General features: G+C 48.2%; 1 protein-coding gene and 1 pseudogene across 1 annotated transcript; one reads left to right on the forward strand and one right to left on the reverse strand.

Annotated features, from left to right (window-relative positions):
- Window positions 1-18,113, reverse strand: part of LOC147119159 (uncharacterized) — a 207,233-nt pseudogene that overhangs the window by 134,640 nt on the left and 54,480 nt on the right.
- On the forward strand, window positions 3,994-11,926 carry LOC147119163 (uncharacterized). Its single transcript, XM_085987062.1, is given in 2 exon segments — window positions 3,994-3,999; window positions 11,164-11,926. Coding segments are annotated over 2 exon segments (609 nt in total). The 3' UTR covers window positions 11,767-11,926.

The raw sequence follows: 18,113 nt of genomic DNA on the forward strand, positions 1-18,113 counted from the left end.
CTTGAAGTCCGGGTATCATTCTGGTAAACCTACGCTGCACTCCCTCCAAGGCCAATATATCCTTCCTAAGGTGTGGTGCCCAGAACTGCTCACAGTACTCCAGGTGTGGTCTAACCAGGGTTTTGTACAGCTGCAGGGTTTTGGCCTCAGCTGGAGTCTTGTGTACAATTCTGGGCACCACACTTTAGGAAGGATGTCAAGGCCTTGGAGAGGGTGCAGAGGAGGTTGACCAGGATGGTACCAGGGATGAGGGACTTCAGTTATGTGGAGAGATTGGAGAAGCTGGGATTGTTCCCCTTAGAGCAGAGAAGGTTAAGAGGAGACCTAATAGAGGTGTTCAAAATGATGAGGGGTTTTGATCGAGCAAGTAGGGAGAAACTGTTCACTCTGGCAAGTGGGTCGGTAACCAAAGGTCACAGATTTAAAATAGTTGCTAAAAGAACTAGAGGGAAATGAGGAGAATTGTTTTCACACAGAGGGTTGTTCAGATCTGGAACGCACCATCTGAAAGGATGCTGGAATCAGGTTCCACAGGAACTTTCAAACAGTAATTGGACATGTACTTGAAGAGGACTAGTTTGCAGAGTTCTGGGGATAAAGCTGGGGTTTGGGCCTAAATTGGACAGCTCTTTCAAAGAGCCGGCACAGAAACGATGGGCCGAATCACCTCCTTCTGTGCTGTTAGATTCTATGATCAGTGTGAAGACGCTGGTGTCTCTTAAGGTTCTTAGAGCTTTTAAAGCTCTTCCCACAGTCAGAACATTTAAAAGGTCTCTCGTCAGTGTGAACAAGCTGGTGTGTCTGCAGGGTGGATGATTCAGTGAATCCCTTCCCACACATGGAGCAGGTGAACGCCCTCTCCCCAGTGTGAACTCGCTGGTGTTGCTTGAGCTCCACAGGGATTTTAAAACTCTTCCCACACTCAGAACATTTAAAGGGTCTCTCGTCAGTGTGAACTCGCTGATGTGCCAGCAGGTTGGAGGACCGAGCGAATCCCTTCCCACACTCGGAGCAGGTGAATGGTCTCTCTCCAGTGTGTAGGTGTTGGTGTCGCTTCAGCTCCCGGGAGCTTTTAAAGCTCTTCCCACAGTCAGAACATTTAAAAGGTCTCTCGTCAGTGTGAACAAGCTGGTGTGTCTGCAGGGTGGATGATTCAGTGAATCCCTTCCCACACATGGAGCAGGTGAATGCCCTCTCCCCAGTGTGAACTCGCTGGTGTTGCTTGAGCTCCACAGGGATTTTAAAACTCTTCCCACACTCAGAACATTTAAAGGGTCTCTCGTTAGTGTGAACTCGCTGGTGTGACAGGAGGGTGGATGACACAGTGAATCCCTTCCCACACATGGAGCACATGAACGGCCTCTCACCATTGTGAACTCGCTGGTGTTGCTTGAGCTCCCCAGGGATTTTAAAACTCTTCCCACACTCAGAACATTTAAAGGGTCTCTCGTTAGTGTGAAATCGCTGGTGTCCCTTCAGCTTCCCAAGGCTTTTAAAGCTCTTCCCACAGTCAGAACAATTAAATGGTCTCTCATCAGTGTGAACAAGCTGGTGTCTCTTCAGCTCCTGGGGGCTTTTAAAGCTCTTCCCACAGTCAGAACAGTTAAATGGTCTCTCAACAGTGTGAACAAGCTGGTGTCTCATCAGGGTGGAGGACTTCAAGAATCCCTTCCCACACACGGAGCAGGTGAACAGCCTTTCCGCAGTCTCTTCAACTCCTGGGGGCTTTTAAAACGCTTCCCACAGTCAGGACAGTTAAACGGCCTCTCATCAGTGTGAACAAGCTGGTGTCTCTTCAGCTCCTGGGGGCTTTTAAAGCTCTTCCCACAGTCAGAACATTTAAAGGATCTCTCGTCAGTGTGAACAAGCTGGTGTGTCTGCAGGTTGGATGACTCAGTGAATCCCTTCCCACACATGGAGCAGGTGAATGGCCTCTCCTCAGTGTGAACTCGCTGGTGTTGCTTGAGCACCCAGGAGCTTTTAAAACTCTGCCCACAGTCAGGACAGTTAAAGGGTCTCTCATCAGTGTGAACAAGCTGGTGTCCCTTCAGATCCCCGGGGCTTTTAAAGCTCTTCCCACAGTCAGAACAGTTAAACGGTCGCTCCCCAGTGTGAACTCGCTGGTGTGATTGCAGGTGGGATGAACAAATGAATCCCTTTCCACACACGGAGCAGGTGAACGGACTGTCCCTGGTGCGACTGCGCCATTGAACTTCCAATGCAGACGGGGAACTGAATCCCTTCCCGCCGTCCCCACCTTTACCTGGTTTCTCCCCGGTGTGACGGTGCACATGTCTCACCAGGTCAGGCGATCGGCTGAATCCGTGTCCACACACCTAACACGTGTGCGGTTTGTCATTGCTGCGATCGCTGCTTTCTCCTTCCATGTGAAAAGGCCGATGATATTCAGGTCCGGGTGAATTGAGCAACTCTGTCAGATCTTGACGTGATGTTTGGTTTAAGCTTCCCGCCTGTAACTGCTCCACTTCTATAACCCTGTAAATTGAGATCAGAAAAGGATCAGAGGCAAACTGTTGTTTAATTTTCCCCTTTCCGAACCTAGGGACAGTGAAGCTGATTTTCAGGCCCCAGCTGCTGCACAGGTTGGTTGAAAGGTTCAATAGTAATGGCGGCTGGAATACCCACAAGCCCCAGCGCTGCAGAAAGCGCTCTGTTGACGCTGAGTCCCGCGCATGTGCTCAAGGACCCGCGCTCTCCCTCCTGCTCTACAATCGCCCGTCCCGATCGGTCCGCAACGCGCATGCTCAGCGCACAAAACCCCACGGTTGGAACATCGGGTGCGCATGCGGAGCCGCAACATCTGGTACATGTGCGCGGCTCAGGTGGGGGTGAGTCGGTGTTTCGCCTCAGACGCCAGGGAGGTGCGCATGCGCAGGACGACCCAAAATTCTTCCTGTCAGCAATCACTCCCTTGTTTCTTTAATAAAAACAGAAAATGCTGTAAATACTCAGCAGGTCAGGCAGCATCTGTGGAGAGAGAAACAGAGTTAATGTTTCAGGTCGATGACCTTTTGTCAGAACTGCTTGTTCTTTAGTGTCAGCTGTGGCTCAGTTGGTAGCACTCTCACCTGAGTCAGAAAGTTGTGGGTTCAAGTCACACTCCAGAGACTTGAACACAAAAATCTAGGCTGGCACTGCAGTGCAGTGCTGAGGGAGTGCGGCACTGTTGGAGGTGGCGTCTTTTGGATGAGACGTTAAACTGAGGCCCCGTCTGCTCGCTCAGGTGGATATAAAAGATCCCATGGCACTATTTCGAGAAAGACTTACATTTATACAGTGCTTTCATGACCAGCAGACGTCTTGAAGTGCTTTACAGCCAATGAAGTACTTTTGGCGTGTAGTCACTGTTGTAATGTGGGAGAGATATCTGGGAATCCCTGGCCCAAGACCGCACAAAATGGAGGCGAAGCATCCGGGAAGGCGCCGAACACCTCGAGTCTCTTCGCCAGGAGCAAGCGCATGGAGCGCAAGGAGCACACGTCAACCCAAGCACCCCACCCACCCACCCTCCCTTCAACCACTGTCTGCCCCACCTGTGACAGAGACTGTAGGTCCCGCATTGGACTCATCAGTCACCTGAGAACTCATTTTTAATGTGGAAGCAAGTCATCCTCGGTTCCGAGGGACTGCCTAAGAAGAAGAAGAGAAGTGGGAAAGAGCAGGGGAATTATCCCTGGTGTCCTAGTCAATGTTTATCCCTCAATCAATGCAACAAAATGATAGATTATCTGGTCATTATCACATTGCTGTTTGTGGGAGCTTGCTGTGCGCTAATTGACTGCCGCGTTTCCTACATTACAACAGTGACTACACTTCAAAAGTACTTCATTGGCTGTAAAACGCTTTGGGTCGTCCGGTGGTGGTGAAAGGCGCTATAGAAACGCAAGTCTTTCTTTCTTCACTGGTATCACCAGCGACCTCTTCTGGCTGATGGTTGATTGACAGTCAGGAGCCCGCGCATGCGCATCCGGGATGGCGGTTTGGGCCGAGTCTAGCACAGCGACCCCTTCCGGTCACCATTTCCGCTACCTCCAAAGTGATCCCACCACCAAACGTATCTTCCCCTCCCCTCCCCTTTCAGCATTCCGCAGGGACCGCTCTCTCCGAGACACCCTAGTCCACTCCTCTATCACCCCAAACAGCCCTTCCCCTTCGCCTGGCACCTTCCCGTGCAAGCGGAGGAGATGTAACACCTGCCCCTATACCTCCCCCCTCCCCACTGTCCAGGGCCCCAAACACCCCTTCCAGGTGAAACAGCGATTTACTTGTACTTCTCGCAATCTAGTATACTGTATTCGCTGCTCACGATGCGGTCTCCTCTACATTGGGGAGACCAAACGCAGATTGGGTGACCGCTTTGCGGAACACCTCCGTTCAGTCCGTAAGGGTGACCCCGAGCTTCCGGTCGCCTGTCATTTCAATTCACCGCTCCATTCCCACTCGGACCTCACCGTCCTTGGCCTCTTGTATTGTTCCACGGAAGCTCAACGTAAACTCGAGGAACAGCACCTCATCTTCCGATTAGGCACTCTGCAGCCTTCCGGACTCAATATCGAGTTCAACAATTTCAGATCATAACCTCGGCCCCTATTTCATTTTTACTTATATTTTTCCACTCCTTTCCTCCCCCCCCCTTTCCTTTTGTTTCTCTCTCACACCTGGCAGCTATCTTTTGCCCTGCCAGTACACTTTACACCTAATCCCAGCCTATTACCATCTCGTCTAGCTTCTAATCTCTTTTACTTCTTTTGGTTCTTTTACTCTTTTGTCCGATCGCAGCCCTGCCTTCGATCCAGTTCCTTTTCTCTCCAGTTTTGAAGAAGGGTCAAACCCGAAACGTCAACTCAAATTTCTCTCCACGGATGTTGCCTGACCTGCTGAGTTTTTCCAGCATTTTCTGTTGTTATTTCGGATTTCCAACATCTGCAGTATTTTGCTATCGTAATAACCGCGCATGCCCAGAGGAGACCAAAGCCCCGCCCCCACTCGGAGCTGCGCCTGCGCGGTCGGATCCTGTCGGACGGTGTCGGCGCGGGGCATTCCGGGAAAGGCCTTGGTGTCGGTTCCAGAGTCGCGATCGGTGACGCAAAGTGAGTTTTCTCCCCTCCGATTGGGTGGAGAATCGCGTGGGGTGGGGGGAGGGGTGGATTGGGAGAGAATAAAGAGAAATAGAAAAACCTGAGAGTCCGCGAGGCCCCGGACCGAGCGCAGGCTGTTGGACTGAGGACGTGATCTCCTCGGAGTCACGTGACCCGGGCCCACGGCCTGATTGACGGGTGCTTCCGACCAATAGGGAGCGAGCGGGGCAGGGCTGGAGGAGCGAGCCGGCGGTGGGTCCTCCAACCAATCGGGGAGCCCAGGGGTGGGACTAGCGCCGGCTGATTGTCTGATGCGCAGGGCAGCGAGTTTCTCCAGTCCCTTGTTCAGGGCCCGGGGCCAGGGGAGGCTGTGGGCCTTTATTCCCCTTATTGGACACAAGGCTCTTTGTCTCACAACACACTGGCTCAGGTTTTAACATAGACGTTTTAAATTCATCAATAAAAGCAGATAAACCCCGTGCTTCTGTGGAACAAACTTTCTAATATTTTATCGAATCATTACTCAACATTATCCGCTTCATTGCTCAACATTATCCGCTTCACACACACCCGGGGTGGGCCTCAGGCCCCGAACAAGAACCTCCGGGCCAGGCGTTTGCCCCGAGCGGGGCGGCAGCTGTGGGGCTTTCTCTCGGTGACAGGGTCGGGGTAACGGCCGCCATCTTGAGAGGCTCAGGTGGCAGCAGGGCGCATGCGCGGCCCCCTTGGCCAGGAACCAGGAGGAGAGAATCTTGTCAATTTCTATCCTGAACTCACAGTGATGGCTTTTGTAAACTCCTTTTACAGGCTGTGAGAAGGGCAGCATTTACACACCGCAAACTCCATTCATCAGGACCCGAATGTCATTGGCCTTTGAATGTGGAAGGAGAAATGTTTGTCTGTGGGAAAAGATTTCAAACGTCAGTGTGACCGAGACACACAGATCCGAGTGAGAGTGTTCCAGTGCACTGACTGTGGAAAGAGTCTTAACCTGTTACACAGCCTGAAAAAACATCGCACCATTCACAGCGGGGAGAAACTGTACACGTGTACTGTGTGTGGACGAGGCTGTAGTGTCCGTGTGTAGATAAAGACACTGAAGACAGGAGTTGGTTCATAGGTATTTACTAAGCAAGTCTGGGGGGGGGTTCTAAAGGATATACACAATACACAGGCTTATATAGCCCAAGTGGCAATTACCGGCATTACGCACACCTGGGGCTCTTAAAGGCACATACACCACAATTGCTCTTAAAGGCACATACACCACAATTCCTCCCCTTCTAGCTAACTAGTACATCATATTTTAAGTAATTATTAATTACATGTTATATGCAAAATAATATACATTGCTGTATTAATTAATTATAAGTTAGTCTCTCAGGAGGCTTCCTGACTCGGTCCGGATAACGCCTCGGGGGTGTAGTAGTTTCTGGTGGTGTAGTAGGTTCTTCTGGCAAGGCTGATTCGGCTTGAAGGCCAGTGTCGGGTTCATCGGGTTCCAGTATCACCGGATCGGAGGTAGATATGGGTATCTCTACTTCATCGTTAGATGTATAGCGTGGTGGTGTAGGTTGTCCCTTTTCGGATGACTTGATGATTTGGTCAGCATGGTGCCTTATTATGCTTTCTCCGATGTCCACGGTATAGATCAATGGTCCTAGTCGTGTGCAGATAGTTCCAGGCTGCCATTTCTCGGTATGGTAGTCCCGGGCCAAAACCGGTTGGCCTATCTGGAAGGCCCTAGTTGGCCTTTCATTCATGCCCTGAAACTGCCGGTTCTCCACGTCCCTTCAGATGTTGGGCTTGACCAAATCCAGCCGGCATCTTAGGTTTCTATTGTAGAACATCATGGCGGGAGTTTGGTTTGTAACCATATGTGTTGCATTCCTATATGCAAATAAGAAGTTATCCACCTTGTGCTGAAGTTTTATGTCTTCATTACCCATGGCCTTTATGGCCTTCTTAAAGGTCTGGACAAACCTTTCAGCCAATCCATTGGTGGCGGGATGGTATGGGGCGGACGTGTAGTGCTTTACCCCATTGTTCTTTAAGAACTTTCTGAATTCTTCGGACACAAATTGCGGTCCATTATCAGAACATATCTGTTCCGGCAGCCCATTCCTGGCAAATATGGTCCTTAATACTGTGATGGTTTTTTCCGTGGTGGTGGAGGACATCTTTATTACCTCCGGCCACTTGGAGTGTGCATCAACTGCGATTAAGAACATTGAGTCCATAAATGGACCAGCAAAGTCGATGTGCACCCTTTGCCAGGGAGATGAGGGCCACTCCCATGGATGTAGAGGGGCCTGTGGTGGAGCATTTTGGACCTTCTGGCATCCTAGGCAGCTCTTGGTCATGTCTTCGATGTCTCCATCGATACCTGGCCACCATACAAATGCCCTAGCTAGGTTCTTCATTTTCACTCCACCCAGATGCCCCTCGTGAAGCTCCTTTAGCACTTTATCCTGGAGTTTGGGTGGAATCACCACTCTGGATCCACACATCAAGGTTCCTCGGCACACTGACAGCTGTTCTCTTCTTTGCGAGAATGCTGGCAACAGTGGTTCTCCATGTGCTGGCCATCCCTTCATTGTTAAATCGTAGACCCGTGAGAGAGTAGGGTCATTTCTGGTCTCCCTTTCAATGGCAGAATTTGTCACCGGTAGACATTCCACTATGGTAGAGTGGAATATCTCTACTGGGTCTACTGTAGGTGCCTCTTCTATCGTTGGCAACGGCAGGCGCGATAAACCGTCAGCATTCCCATGCTGTTTTGACCCTTTGTATTCAATGTTGTATTGGCGTGCCCCGAGAAAAAGGGACCACCTCTGTAGTCTTTGTGCCGTCATAATGGGGACACCCTTCTTAGGGTTGAATATGGAGATGAGGGGTTGATGGTCAGTCAGCAAGGTAAATTTTTGTCCATGTAGGTAATGGTTGAATTTCTTCACTCCCCATACCAGGCTGAGTGCTTCCCTGTCTATCTGGGAATAGTTACGCTCAGCTGAGTTCAATGAGCGTGACGCAAAAGCTATCAGCCGTTCCGAGCCATCAGGGAATCTATGGGACAATACCGCTCCTATGCCGTAAGGGGATGCATCGCACGCCAGTCTGATTGGTAGTGATGGGTTGTAATGAGCCAAAACTTTCTCGGATGTGATTAAGTCTTTACATTTATGGAAGGCACGTTTACAGTCTTCGTTCCATTTCCAAATCATTCCTGTGTGTAGAAGATCATTAAGAGGGTGTAGAATAGTTGATAAGTTCGGTAAAAATTTATGATAGTAATTTATTAATCCCAGGAATGACCTCAATTGTGAAACATTTTCAGGTGCTGGGGCTTTTATAACTGCTTCAATTTTTTCAGGTGACTTATGCAACCCTTCCTTATTAATTATGTGGCCACAATATGATATCTGATTTTGGAAAAATTCGCACTTGGGGCGATTTGCTCGTAGGCCCCGTTCTTTCAGCCTAGTGAGCACCTGCTCCAAATTGGCAAGGTGCTCGTTGTCGTTTTCTCCTGTCGTCTAGGTAACACTGAGTCCCCGGAATCCCTTGCAGGACTTGCTCCATAGCTCTTTGCCAGATAGCTGGAGCTGATGCTACTCCAAAAACCAGTCGATTGTACTGGTACAGGCCTTTGTGTGTGTTTATTGTGAGATACTTTTTAGAGGTCTCCTCAACCTCCATCTGTAGATATGCCTGTGCCAAGTCAATTTTTGTGAAACGTTTTCCTCCGGATACTGAGGCGAAAATATCTTCTATCCTCGGAAGAGGATACTGTACCGTGTGAAGGACCGGGTTTACAGTCACCTTAAAGTCCCCACAGATGCGAATTTTTCTCTGTTCCTCAGAGTTATTTTTCAATGCTTTTTTCATGACTGGAACGATGGGTGTTGCCCATTCGCTCCAATCTATTTTGGATAATACGCCTGCCTTTTCCAAATTCTGCAGCTCTGCCTTGACTGCTGGACGTATTGCGTATGGCACCAGTCTTGCCTTAAAATTTTTTGGAATTGCTGCATCTTCCACTTTTATTGAGGCGGTGATGCCTTTCAAGGTTCCTAGTTTCTCTTGAAACACTTCTTTGGCGTTGGCCAAGATGTCTTTTAATCGTTCAGGTATGATGTCATCATTGTTTTTTTCCTTACTGGTCACCGTCAGTGCCTGAATGGAGTGCCAGTCTAAACGTATCTTCCTTATCCATTCACGTCCCAACAATGGTGGACCACCATCTTGTAGAATGTATAAATACAACTTTTGTATTTCTTTGCCGTTGTATACCACAGGCACCTTTATTTTTCCTTTGGTTTATACTTTCTGCCCCGTATATGTTTTTAAGATAATGGATGTGTCTTTTAGAGGTATATGCGAAAAAAAACTCTCGTAATCTCGTCGATTTATTACGGTTAGAGCTGATCCTGTATCTAGCTCCATTTTAACTGGGGACCCTGCTATTATGAGGGTAACCCAAATGGTCTGGTAATCTTCATTGGCAATTACATTATGTAATTTGAGAGAGCTTAGTCTCTTGTTCCTGGAGTCGCTATCGCTCTTCTGGTCTTTGGAGCTACTGTCCGTCATCATTTGTACCTTTCTGTGCTTTTCCTTATTGATTCTTTTCCCGTTAGTGGATTTTTTATTTTCAGATCGGCATACACGTGGAATGTGTCCCATCTTTCCGCATCGCCTGCATGCTTTTTCTTTGAACCAGCAATCCCTCTGGTCATGGTTGGATCTGCCGCAGCGATAACATCTCTCGAAACCCCGTGTCATTTCATGGGTGCCGAAGTCCTGTGGCCTTTGCTGTATCTTTGCCGCTCCTATTGCACTGAAAGCCTTGTCCAGTGTTAAATCTTTTCCAGAAGATACCTTTTTTTGTGTTTCTACACTTAGGGGATCGCAGATGAATTTGTCTTGCAGAGAATCTGCCAGTCCTGCCTCGAATTGGCAGTGTAGGGTATCAACAATCTCCTCAAAATTCTTGTCCATCGGTTCGGCTGGAGTGATTAAGTTGCGTAACAGCTTGTATGTTTCTGCGCCCATTAGATCCAGAAGCACTGCAGCTTTTTTTTCATCTTCTATTCCATTTGCGGTGCAAAACACCTCCACTCTTTCTACATATGTGGCCCAATCCTCTATCTTGTTATCAAAAACATCAATACTGCCAAAGTTAGGCTCTGTTTCGTTATCAAAAGCATCAATATTGCCAGACTTAGGCATTTCAAAAAAGATATGGCGCTTCCCGCGCTTTTTTTTTCTGTATCAACGATATGGCGCTTCCTGTGCTTTCCCGCCGCTGCTACCGATAACAACGCTGTTTTACTGTGGTTTCCATTTATTCACTGTTGGAGACTCGTTCCCGACGGAGGTCTAAATGCTGACCTGCTTGCCGCGCCGGCCGTCTCCCGAGTGCACCCTCCCAGTCCGTTATTGCTTGCCTCCGATTTCGCTGCCTGTCTCAGCTGTAGAGCCCGCCGCTGGAGCTCCAGCCTGACGCCCAGGAAGGATTAGCGCAGTACCTGTCACCAGCTTGGCCAGCTGGTGAAACCACAGTTTCTCTTACTTCCTTGAGTCTTCTGGACGCTGGAGGAATCGATGTCCTTGAGGTGCTGCCGAATTGCAGGTAAGTCCGTTTCCACTTCGTCGCCACTGTAGTGTCCATGTGTAGATAAAGACACTGAAGACAGGAGTTGGTTCATAGGTATTTACTAAGGAAGTCTGGGGGGGGGGGTTCTAAAGGATATACACAATACACAGGCTTATATAGCCCAAGTGGCAATTACCGGCATTACGCACACCTGGGGCTCTTAAAGGCACATACACCACAATTGCTCTTAAAGGCACATACACCACAGAGGCTTCAACAGATCATCCAACCTGGAGAATCACAATGACACCCACACCACGGAGAAACCCTGGAAATGTGGGGACTGTGGGAAGTTCCCCATCGAAGCTCGAAATTCATCGACGATGTCACACCGGGGAGAGGCCGTTCACCTGCTCTGTGTGTGGGAAGGGATTCTCTCATTCATCCAACCTTCTGGTACACCAGCAAGTTCACACTGGGGAGAGGCCGTTCACCTGCTCCATGTATGGAAAGAGATTCACTCATTCATCTGAGCTTGTGAAACACCAGCACATTCACACTAGAGAGAGGCTGTTCACCTGCTCCGTGTGTAAGAAGGGATTCACTTGTTCATCCAAGCTTCTCAGACACCAGTGCATTCACACTAGAGAGAGGCCATTCACTGGCTCAACATGTGGGAAGGGATTTAATCGACCATCCAAACTTCTGACACACCAGCGCATTCACACTGGGGAGAGACCGTTCACCTGTTCCGTGTGTGAGATGGGATTCACTAATTGATCCGACGTTCTGACACACCAGTGAGTTCACACTGGGGAGAGACCGTTCACCTGCTCTGAGTGTGGGAAGGGATTCACTCGGTCATCGCACCTCACTGAACATCAGCTTGTTCACACAGATAAAAGACCTTTTAAATGTTCTGACTGTGAGAAGATCTTTAAAAGCACAAAGGATCTGCTGAGACACCAGCGAGTTCACACCGGGGAGAGGCCGTTCACCTGTTCCATGTGTGGGAAGGGATTCACTCAATCATCCAACCTGCTGACACACCAGCGAGTTCACAAGTGACAGCAGGGGTTGGATTCTGCTGTTATTGCTGCTGTTAATCACATCCAGGACTGAACCAGTTTCATTCTAACAGTTGGGATTTATTTCTGTTGATCTAATGACCTCTATAACTGGGTTGGAGTTTAAGATTCTGGATAGATGTCAAATAAATCAGCTTTGTTTTCAAAACATTTCTATAGATTTTTGTCTTTCTAACCTGAGTGTTTAGCATCACCTGGCTGGAGCTCAGAAAGGACAATCTGGGGGAGGATCGTACGGCGGGAACAGAACTTCAGCCTGGACACAGTCCTTCAGGGCCACACTGAGGGGGCAACCAGCACTTTGGTCTTTGCTGTCTCTCTTCACTGACAGCAAAGTCACCATGTGGGTTAATATCGAACGTGTAAGAAATGTGTCCCAGCTGCTCTGTTCCATGGTTCAGAGGTCCTAGGCATGGAACAGAAGGCTCCTTTACAACTGTGTTTAGAGTCAGGAAGAACAACGGTGAATGCTGGGAACGTGCTGTCAAATCAGAGATTGGTGTCAAACTGCGATCTGTTCCTGACTGAAAGTAAAATGGCAGGGTTAAGTTTGCAGTCTAAGAATGACTGTGGTAATTATTCTATGTAGATTTAATGTGTTTGTCTGACAGCCCTGAGTCTACCATTTTAAGACAGATTAACCCATTTAAAATAAAGCTGTTTAAAATAAATTAACCAAAGCCTACATTAAAATAGCAGACGGAGGAGTTCACAGGAGCCTGTTAACTGCTGGTACAATTATACAACAGACATTTGATCTCCAGATAAAGAAGGACCTGCAGCGTGTTTCCAGGAATTCCCTGTTTTATTGATGTGTGTGTGTTAGACACCAGGATAACTAAAAATTCACGACCAGGAACATCCACGGGGGTGCGATCCCGACAGTTACTCTGGGATCACTCCCACTGTGGAACTCCACCACTGACCCTGCTGAAGGTTGTAGGCTCAGGGAGTGGGCCTCCAGGAGTGGACGGTAAGAAAGCTGGGTTTTATTAGAAGATCAGATTTAACATGAAATAGAGTCATAAAAGTAAAGTCTTGCTTTGTTTTATATACATGTATGTTTAATATTAGTGGACTTTGTATTAAAGACCCATGTCTAGTGAACTATTAGCTTGTAATCACCTCAGACAGAACAGGCTCCAATTATCCCTTTTAAGCTGAAACAGACCTCATGTGAACAGAACCAGCAGAGCTGAGAACTCTGCCTGTGTGGACTGAGCGGAAACATGAAGGCCATTTGTTTCTTGAAATGCCCCAGTAAAAGCAAACTCTGACATTGTTCTGACTCGCAGATTCCTCATAGCTCCAATGAACAGGAAGCGGTTACTCGATGAACCCTAAACAGCCATCCAATGGAATGCTTTGTTTGATAAATGTCTTTCAGCTCAATGGTTTGATTGGCCGAGGTAACCAGGGTCACATGGGCTGTACCTGATTGGGCTTTAAATACAGGAACAGTTTGCAGCTCAGGTCAGAGAGCACCCCGGGAAGAAGAAAGCTGATGGCTACAGCCAAGGTGGAACATCCTTCGGGCTGTCCCTGGAGAGGGAGCACGCGGTGTCCGCCGGGACGCTGGAGGCCTTCCATGACCGGTGGGCACCGAAGGGACTGGAGTCAATTGTCAACATCAGCAACAGTATTCGGATCTGATTTAATTATAATTGGGAGTTGATTGTTTGTGCCCCTTTAAAAAGGGGGCTCTCTCGGTAATGTGACATTGATTGAAGACAATGTCATTCTAATTGGCATTTTAAAAGAGTTGAACATCCTTTCGTGCCTCTCAGGCTTGGCAATGATCAAAGTCTGAGTTCATGGATACAGCTTGTTAGATTATGAGTCTTATACTATATAACTATAATATTACAAATGCATTCCTTTGTAGAATCTCCCATATGAATATTTTGCACTCATTTAGTATAGGAGTTGTATTATTGTGGAATCTACACAGTAAAAATAAATCCTGTGCTCAGGGGGATTAAGGTGTGTGGAGTGTTTCATTGGAGATCTCAAACTCAACTAGGAATAGCATAAAAGCTCATCAGGATTGTAAACAACTTCAGTCTGACATACACTGGAGATTGGAGTCAGTGACTGAGGGGCTGGTTTATATCAGACAGGAGGAGATTGGTGTCAGTGACTGGGGTTGGTTTATATCAGACAGGAGGAGATTGGTGTCAGTGACTGGGGCTGGTTTATATCAGACAGGAGGAGATTGGTGTCAGTGACTGTGCGGTTGGTTTATATCAGACAGGAGGAGATTGGTGTCAGTGACTGTGGGGTTGGTTTATATCAGACAGGAGGAGATTGGTGTCTGTGACTGGGGCTGGTTTATATCAGACAGGAGGAGATTGGTGTCAGTGACTGTGGGGCTGGTTTATATCAGACAGGAGGAGATTGGTGTCAGTGACTGGGGTTGGTTTATATCAGACAGGAGGAGATTGGTGTCAGTGACTGGGGTTGGTTTATATCAGACCGGAGGAGATTGGTGTCAGTGACTGGGGTTGGTTTATATCAGACAGGAGGAGATTGGTGTCAGTGACTGGGGTTGGTTTATATCAGACAGGAGGAGATTGGTGTCAGTGACTGTGGGTCTGGTTTATATCAGACAGGAGGAGATTGGTGTCAGTGACTGTGGCTGGTTTATATCAGACAGGAGGAGATTGGTGTCAGTGACTGTGGGGCTGGTTTATATCAGACAGGAGGAGATTGGTGTCAGTGACTGGGGTTGGTTTATATCAGACAGGAGGAGATTGGTGTCAGTGACTGTGGGGTTGGTTTATATCAGACAGGAGGAGATTGGTGTCAGTGACTGTGGGGCTGGTTTATATCAGACAGGAGGAGATTGGTGTCAGTGACTGGGGCTGGTTTATATCAGACAGGAGGAGATTGGTGTCAGTGACTGTGGGGTTGGTTTATATCAGACAGGAGGAGATTGGTGTCAGGGACTGGGGTTGGTTTATATCAGACAGGAGGAGATTGGTGTCAGGGACTGGGGTTGGTTTATATCAGACAGGAGGACATTGGTGTCAGTGACTGTGGGGTTGGTTTATATCAGACAGGAGGAGATTGGTGTCAGGGACTGGGGTTGGTTTATATCAGACAGGAGGACATTGGTGTCAGTGACTGTGGGGTTGGTTTATATCAGACAGGAGGAGATTGGTGTCAGTGACTGGGGTTGGTTTATATCAGACGGGAGGAGATTGGTGCCAGTGACTGTGGAATTGGTTTTTATCAGACAGGAGGAGATTGGTGTCAGTGACTGGGGTTAAGAACGTATGAAATAGGAGCAGGAATGGGCCATTTGGCCCCTCGAGCCTGCTCCGCCATTCAATAAGATCATGACTGATCATCGACCTCAACTCCACTTTCCCGCCCAATCTCCGTATCCCTTGATTCCCCTCGAGTCCAAAAATCTATCGATCTCAGCCTTGAATATACTCAAAGACTCAGCAATCACAGCCCTCTGGGGCAGAGAATTCCAAAGATTCACAACCCTCTGAGTGAAGAAATTCCTCCTCATCTCAGTCTTAAATGGCCTACCCTTTATCCTGAGACTATGGCCCCGAGTTCTAGACACTCCAGCCAGGGGAAACAACCTCTCAGCATCTACCCTGTCAATCCCCTTCAGAATCTTGTATGTTTCAATGAGATCACCTCTCATTCTTCTAAACTCCAGAGAGTTTATCACACAGCAGATTAGTGTCAATACAGTGAAGTCTAGTGCAAGGTTTATCCCTGTGAAAATTTTGCTGAATAGTCAGGATGTGGGTACTGCGGATCTCCTATGTAAATAATTGCAGAATCACAGAGGAATCTTTACTCTGTATCTAACCCGTGCTGTACCTGCCCTGGGAGTGTTTGATGGGACAGTGTAGAGGGAGCTTTACTCTGTATCTAACCCGTGCTGTACCTGCCCTGGGAGTGTTTAATGGGACAATGTTGTAAGGGGTCTTTTTAACGAGCTTGTGGTGTGCGAGATCGATTCTTGATTTCACACTGCTCGTGAGCGGTTCCGAAGCGCTCCCCCCTCACCGGTTCTAGACACTGGGCTTATTGCCAGACTACCTTGATGTGTTGGCCCAACTTGTGACTCGGAAGACAAATGGATCAGGTGAGACAAGGTAAGTTTTAAAATTAATGGTTTCTTTATTTATAAGGAGAATAAAAACACAGGGAACAAAGAAACAACACAGACAAAATCACTAACACACCTCCCAATGGGAACTAAAATTTAACACACAAGAATTACTTTGACTATCTTAAAATACATCAATTCATTAGCTGCGGTATAATAAAACGGGGGTGGGGAAAGCGCGCGGTACAACGAAGGATAAATAACACTCCCGATTACAAAGCCCTCAATATTAAAACCCTCCCGTCTCTAAAGTATCCCTCTACTAGGTCAGCTAGGTGGAGTTGGACCTCTATGCTCACCAGGGTTTTAAAACTGTCCTCGACCTTGGTGCTCCTGTAGCTTCCGGGATTCCTGATTGATCTTCCTTCTGGGACGGGCTCCTGAACCTGCTCTCCTGCTCGAACTTGTAGAACCTCCGTGCTCCTCGAACCATAATCGAACCTCCTAATCGGACCTCTCCACTCGAACCGTTCAACTTCACCTTAACCTCTCGTTGTTCTCTGCCTCCGATCGTACCTTCTGCCCGTCGATTTTCCCCCAACAGTTATACCGTTTCCTTGCCCTTATCTTTGGCGCCAAATCAGGGGTTTTCTTTTGTCAAAGTTTTGGGCCGGCTACTTTGACAAAAGCTGGTACTTTAGTTTAACGACTTTAATCGTGGCCGAAACCAAACTGATGGGTTATGTCCCGTGTCCCGCTGAGTTTGATGCAGATAATGGGTCTTGTCTGTGCTCTGTGATTTCAGTGATGGGTTTATGTTTATCTGGCGATTAACATGACCTTTTCAAGTGCAAGTCCTTTGTTTTTGACTTCGTTACTGCTGCTACCTTTATTACCATATCAATTGCAGTCAGTCTGGAATTTTCCAATTGGTGGTGACTCAGGTTTCTTTAAGGTATTGCAGTGGTATGTCCTTCTGAAATGAGTCATGTGATCTGCCGACTCCATCTTGTGCTCTTAAAAATGTGGCCATTTCAGGGGTTTTAAAATGTAGGCTGTATTTTCCTGGATTTTGCGAATCCTACAGTCTCCCCTGTGATACAATGGACATCTCGAATCGTCTTTTTGTATCATGAATGTTTTAGGGTGAGCATAAATCCATTCCCTCCCCAGCTGACCTTCCCCGTAGTTTACCTGACTATGGAGTGTACCTTGCACACGCACTTTCCTCATCCCGAAAATGGAGTTGAGTAGATATCCCCCACCGGAGAAACATTTATACTACGTGCAGACTCGCATTAGAGTCATAACCCGACGCAACACAATCTTTATTATAATACACAAAAAAACAGATGGGAAAATAAGGTAGTTACACGGGCGAGTCCCCGTTTATGCTGACATAGCGGTCCCACCAAGTCTGCTGACTAGGGAACTCCCTGTCGTGTCCCTTCCTCCTGCACTGGACACAGACCAGGGACAGAACGATCCCTATCTGGCACACCACTAAAACGTGGGAAGCCAGTCTGACCCATGATGGGATCTCTATATTATCAAAGAGGTCCCACCATGGTGGAACCACTATGTCTAGAATTTTTGCCCCTATGTCGATGTTCTTCTGCTCTAAAGTATAGAAGTGCTTTTGGGAGACAGTAACTGCTTTCAGCAGTTCGGTTAGATGTTCTGGGAGAGGGGGAATTATGAAACCAAAGTGGGCCACGTACTTCTGGAGATCGATGAAGTTCTCCTTGACAGTGAGGTGAACAGTGGATGGCTCAGGGATCGGGATAATCCGCAGCTGTGCCACTTGAACTACTGCCTCGGGTTTGAAACAGAAGCTGCTTTCACTGACCGCGCACCAGCCGTGCTGTCCGTGCCGGTAGTGGGACGCTGCGGTGGCGACGCAGTATGTCCCACCTCCTATGTATGCCACCTGTGGGGGAACATGGTCCTGTGCCATGGCTTCCATGGTGCAATTGATAGGATTAGCATCAGCAGAACTGAACCCGCACTGTGGTGTTGAATAGGCATTCAAGTGCTGGGGACACAGGATTATGTGTGCTCCCCGGCTACGGCACCCCGAGAGGTCCGTACCCGTCATAGCATGCTCCCACTTAATGACGTAGGGTGGGACCGCTGCGAAACGGACGTGTGCTCCCCCCCAAATGACTCCAATGTTCACCACCCTATACACCGGCGCAGGTCAGGCCGCCCTACTCATTACTGGGATCCGCACGACGGCCCCCATGATG

This window comes from Somniosus microcephalus, chromosome 4 (genome assembly GCF_052327205.1).
Source record: "Somniosus microcephalus isolate GS21.2 chromosome 4, FLI_Smic_1.0, whole genome shotgun sequence".
Taxonomy (NCBI): Eukaryota; Metazoa; Chordata; class Chondrichthyes; order Squaliformes; family Somniosidae; genus Somniosus; species Somniosus microcephalus.